Source organism: Hesperophylax consimilis, chromosome 17 (genome assembly GCF_061612785.1).
Source record: "Hesperophylax consimilis isolate HC1 chromosome 17, BYU_Hcon_1.0, whole genome shotgun sequence".
NCBI lineage: Eukaryota > Metazoa > Arthropoda > Insecta > Trichoptera > Limnephilidae > Hesperophylax > Hesperophylax consimilis.
The window spans coordinates 28,474,690-28,480,036 of NC_142852.1; the positions used below are offsets into that span (position 1 = coordinate 28,474,690).

A 5,347-nucleotide genomic window follows, 5' to 3' on the forward strand; every position below is an offset into this window, starting at 1 on the left:
TGTCGAAAAAACCGGAAAAATATTAAATGAAATTTAATGTAAAGATACCATCACCCAATGAATATGGGACTATTTCGTTTCGTTTTGTAATTAATTAATTTATTTACTTATTTCAAATTTCTACAGAGCCAATAATCCACAAGAAAGTGTTCCACAATCCATTTATAAATATCTATTTTTTATATGATAAGATATATAAAAATCTATGATTTGATTCAAAATATAAAATCTACATGAAATATTTTTAATTAGAAGTGTACCGATGCAGAGAGGTAGAGGAAGAGGTAGAGGAAGAGGCAGAGGAAGAGGCAGAGGGAGGGGGGCTGTACGAGCTGGACGTGGAAGCCAACGTGGAACAGCACTGGCAGCTCGGTCTGGAGTGTTAGTTTTTTTTAATGTTTTTAAAGAAGGTTTTTTTTGCTGTGGATAAGGGGTAGAGCTCATCATATATTTTAATTTATTTTAACAGTGACCCTGCTCTGGTTATGGTGCGGGAAGATCGCGTCAGGGCCCTAAAGGACGTTAGGGCCCTGCCTGCTTCTTTCCAACTGGAGCTGGAAAACCGTAAATTTAAGAAGCAGGCGGCGCGGATTTTGCTCCCCACCGCGCCTGCAAGAAAAGCTAAACGAAAGTAAGTTATCGTCTTTAGATGCATTACACAATATTTTTTTTTTTCCCTGAGAGCTTTCCGCCACCATGAGAGTTGGTTGGATCAGTGCTCTGTGCATTATGCACATGCAGTAAAATCAGCGCTATTCCAATTCTTATTGTTTTTTATTTACTGTTTCACGTGTGAATGACAACGATTCATATGATTTATGTATATGTTTTCAGAATTCCATCTCCGGAGAGAGTAGCGTGTCCCTTTTCACAGGGCACGCCTTCAACGCTGCCATCGCCTATTCCCCCACCGTGGTTGTCCAACGAGCAAGCTGGCACAACGACCCAAGCAACGGCTCCCGCTGTGCCAACGCGGGCGACTTCTCCAGAGCCGTTACCTGGGACATCGCGGGATGGGGAACGCCAGTTGGGCGATCTCTCTCTGGAGCATGGCTACCATAGAGAGCTGTGGGTGGGTGCCGTTCTGCCAGGAAGTGTCTGCGTTTGGAAACGGTGAGTTTTTTTTAATACATCTTACCAGAGGCGTTCCGTAATTGAAATATAGACATATTAAATCAATTTATGTTTAGTACATTTCAGAGCCAGGCATGGATGGAACGGGGACTGGTGACGTTCAAGCTGCAGCTCTCTATTATGATGAGTCGGCACTTGAAAACCGTAAGTTATAAAACTAACTAACTAACTAACCTTCACGCCATTTCTCTACACGGGTAGGCAGAGGATGGACCGCCATACAACTTGGTTTTGGCACACACACTCTCTTCTTCATTCAAACTCATCCGTTCCTCCCCTTGTGCTATTCTGACATAGCCCGCCTCAAATATTCAATTTATATTGGTTTTTCTCATAATTTAAGTAAATCAATACATAGTTTTATTGTGCCTCGCTCTAGAGCGATACTCTCAGTATCGCGCTGGTGAGAGCCCACTATTCAGAATTGAACATTGCTTGAAAATCGTGGAATTGGGAACGCCAGTGGGGCGATCACTCTCTGAAGCATGGCTACCATAGAGAGCTGTGGGTGGACATGCCTTTCTGCCAGGAAGTGTCTGTGTTTAGAAACAGTGAGATTATTGTTTTAAAACGTCATATCAGAGGCGTTCCGTAATTGAAATAAAGACACATTAAATCAATTTGTGTTATATACATTTCAGACCCAGGCATGGACAGAGCGGGTGAATTTGAAGCTGCATCTCTTCATCATGATCAGTCGGCATTTGAAGACCGTAAGTTATAAAACTAACTAACAACGCCATTTCGCTACACGGGTAGGCAGAGGATGGACCGCCATACAACTCGGTCTTGGCACACACACTCTTTTCTTCATTCAAACTCATTTATACCTGCCCTTGTGTTATTCTGACATTGCGCGCCTCAAGTATTTGATTAACTTGATCGAGCCAAGAGTTCATTATCTTAAAGCGTTGTACCAAAGGGAGTAAGTACTAGTGTAATGAAGTAAGTAGAAATGTTAAGTTAATTTGTGTTTTCTGTTGTTTTAGAAACGGATCTGGACGAAGGGAGCGACGTCGACGAGGATAACTTATGCATGCCACCAAAACCTTATCATCGTATGAACAATGCACTTAAGCCCGGTATGGCCGTAGACCTAAGACAAGACCAGGTAGATAGAGAGGCAATGCGTTCGATTCTGCCATCTGATAGTTACTCTTTCGATTGGTCCAGCGATATCTCACATTTTAATGGGATAAGGGAGATATTCACAGGTACGCCGGGACCAACTTTCAATACCGACGAAATGGGCAAACCTGTGGATGCCTTTCTTAAAATCTTCGATGCCGATTTCGTTGAACTGATCGTAAGAGAGACTAACAGGTATGCAGAACAACACATTGCGCTAACCCAATTCAAGCCCTATGCGCGTATCAATATATGGGCTCCCACGAATAAAGAGGAAATGTACGTATTCTTGGCACTTCTAATGCACAATTCTAAACACAACCATATACCGGGTGCAATGACGAAAACGATTATAACTCCAATCCTGAAATCGGGACAGCCTGACATGACTAACTCCAGCAATTACCGGCCAATATCTTTAGCAACTATAACTGCAAGATTATTTGAAAGGGTAATATTAAATGAGATAAATGATAAACTAATGTCTAAAGATAACCAGATGGGATTTAAATGTAGACTATCCACTAATATGGCAATATATACTGCAAAGCAAATAATAGAATTCTACAAGAAACGAAAAACTACCGTATACGGGTGCTTCTTAGATCTAAGTAAAGCCTTCGACAGGGTCTGTCATAAAACATTATGGGATAAATTGAAAGCTAGGAATATACCTACCTCATTTATAAACATACTATCCCGATGGCACTCCCAGCAAGAAAATGTTGTACGGTGGGCAAGTACATACTCCCAGCCGATATATTTGCGGTCAGGAGTAAGGCAAGGAGGGTGTATGTCCCCCATTCTATTTAATGTATACATGGACGAGTTGTCAAGTCGCCTGGACATCAGAACGGGCTGTCGTGTTAACAGTATATGTATGAATCATATAAGCTACGCGGACGACATGATCCTCCTAGCTCCGTCGATCAAGGGATTAAGATTACTCCTAAACATTTGTGAAGAATATGGAAAACAGCATAATATGATATACAACCCGAAGAAGACGGAATTGATTGCGTTCCACCACGGAACAAGTCAAGATACAAGTAATATGCTCCCCGTATACCTTAACGAGGCAAAAATAAATACATGTTCGAACGTGAAATACTTGGGGCACATTATTAATGAAAACCTATCGGACGATGGCGATATCGAACGACAAAGGAGAAGCCTTAGCATAGTTTCTAACATGATTGCCCGCAGATTTTGCAAATGCAGCAATACCGTTAAAAAAATACTGTTCAACGCATTCTGTACTGGCCTGTATACTTGTGAGACATGGTGTCACTACCGAACTTGCTCGATGGAACGACTCCGAATTCAATATAATGACGCCTGTAGAATAATATTTGGATACCGAAGATACAGCAGCGCATCGACAATGTTCACGGAACTAGGACTGAATGGATTTGCCGGCCTGATGAGACACCGGGTCACTGGAGCCAGGATGCGGCTAATGGCCTCCGCCAACACGTTGGTGACCGCAGCCTACCAGCACCAAGCGCCACTCCTGAGTGAGCGCTGGGCCCAAGCGCACTCAAGACCACACCCTGGATAGTTTTCCTTATTTGATAATTTATTATATCTATTGTACAAAAAAAAAATGTATATCTATATGGGACGTGTGGGATTGCACAAACCTCCCCACATCCTGGAATAAAAAAATATTATTATTATTATTATAATGCATCAAGGTATTTGTCCCCTTCCCGTTGAAAAAGACTTCTTCTTTTCAATTGACGTCACCGCCATGCCTTATTTCAGCAAAACCATGGGCTATAATCGTTTTCTTCTAATAAAAAAATTCCTTCACTTCACCAACAATGAAACTCTTTCTTCTGATGTACCGTTTGTTATGAAGCGATTTTAAAGTAGTTAGGTACTATTTCAATGTATTAGTCGTATATGTTGGCGGTACTGCTGAATTGTTTTTGGGTGCGAGTGTGGCCGGCCTGCTTTGGTTTTCCGTTTCCGCACTCTGGTTTTGAGAGCGGATTGTGCGGGTGCGCCTGTTCTCACATTGCTGGAGGGTTGGGGGCGGAGCTACGAAGTTTGCCGAGTGAACACGAAGGCTCAAAGCGGCTCGGAACTACGAAGTTTGCCGAGTGTACACGAAGGTAGCTAGCTCTGGTAGTTTGTATTGATATTTGAAGGTTATGTTTGTATTATTTAAGGAAGAAGGAGGAATCTGAACTAACTGAAAATGCTCAAATTATATCCGAGAACGTTTTCCACATGAAGCAAACTGTTCAGAATGCGTGTGGAACCGTCGCCCTGCTTCACAGCATCGCGAACAACACCGACAATATCCAACTCTTCGACGGCTGGCTGAAGCAATTCCTGGACGATGCCAAAGAACTGGACTCCACCGCCAGAGGTTCTCTGCTTGAAAACTGCGAGGGAGTAGTCTCTGCCCATTTCGAGCTGGCCAAGGAAGGCCAGTCCAACACTCCCGGAGAAAACGATCCTGTCAACCACCACTTCATCGCGTTTGTGCACAAAGATGGCAAACTGTACGAGCTGGACGGGCGCAAGTCCTTCCCGATTAACCATGGAGACACGACCCCCGAGACGCTCCTGGAAGACTCTGCCAAGGTCTGCCGCACCTTCATGGAAAGGGATCCCAACAATGTCAACTTCACGGTGGTTGCTCTGAGCGCTGCCGATTTGTCTGAATAAATTATATATCTTCAGGATGACAAGAATCAAGCGTGACTGAATTTACCTCCACCGTATTTACCATTAACATTGAGCCAGTTGATTTTTATTATTTTTATTTATGTGATTCATTATGTATGTACGTAAATCACATTAGTTTTGCCATTATTTAAATGCTATTTTTAAGTTATCGCCATTGTTTAATGTTTGTGGCTTGGATTAAAACTGCTTTCTGCTTGTCATCTTTAAACTCATAATTTTAAAAATCTCAATAATTATAATTATATCACTTTGTGCAAGTCACAATAGTTGTAAGGTTTGATGGCTATTCTTAGCTTTTTGTTTTATGTTGTGAAAAAAACTCTTTATTTTGGTTGGATTTCTGCATGATTCTGCTTAGTACTAGGAATATGATGGATATTGT

At 42.1% G+C, this 5,347-nt stretch overlaps 1 protein-coding gene and 1 pseudogene across 1 annotated transcript; both read left to right on the top strand.

Annotated features, from left to right (window-relative positions):
- Window positions 1-292: 292 nt before the first annotated feature.
- LOC149416378 (uncharacterized) lies at window positions 293-4,457 on the top strand. The gene is made up of 7 exons (XM_089641977.1): window positions 293-381; window positions 470-631; window positions 835-1,113; window positions 1,201-1,278; window positions 1,776-1,847; window positions 2,124-2,713; window positions 4,440-4,457. The coding sequence occupies exons 3-7, from the start codon at window positions 1,014-1,016 to the stop codon at window positions 4,455-4,457; spliced, it is 858 nt and encodes a 285-aa protein (XP_089498103.1). The 5' UTR covers window positions 293-381; window positions 470-631; window positions 835-1,013.
- Window positions 3,961-5,111, top strand: LOC149416379 (ubiquitin carboxyl-terminal hydrolase isozyme L3 pseudogene; annotated as a pseudogene).
- The last annotated feature ends 236 nt before the right edge of the window (window positions 5,112-5,347 follow it).

Excerpts from the sequence above, each read along its gene's own strand:
- LOC149416378 (XM_089641977.1), top strand. The coding sequence starts at position 1,014 with ATGGGGAACGCCAGTTGGGCGATCTCTCTCTGGAGCATGGCTACCATA. Across the intron at positions 1,279-1,775 it reads TGAGTCGGCACTTGAAAACC|ACCCAGGCATGGACAGAGCG; the intron begins GTAAGTTATAAA and ends TATACATTTCAG. Across the intron at positions 1,848-2,123 it reads TCAGTCGGCATTTGAAGACC|AAACGGATCTGGACGAAGGG; the intron begins GTAAGTTATAAA and ends CTGTTGTTTTAG.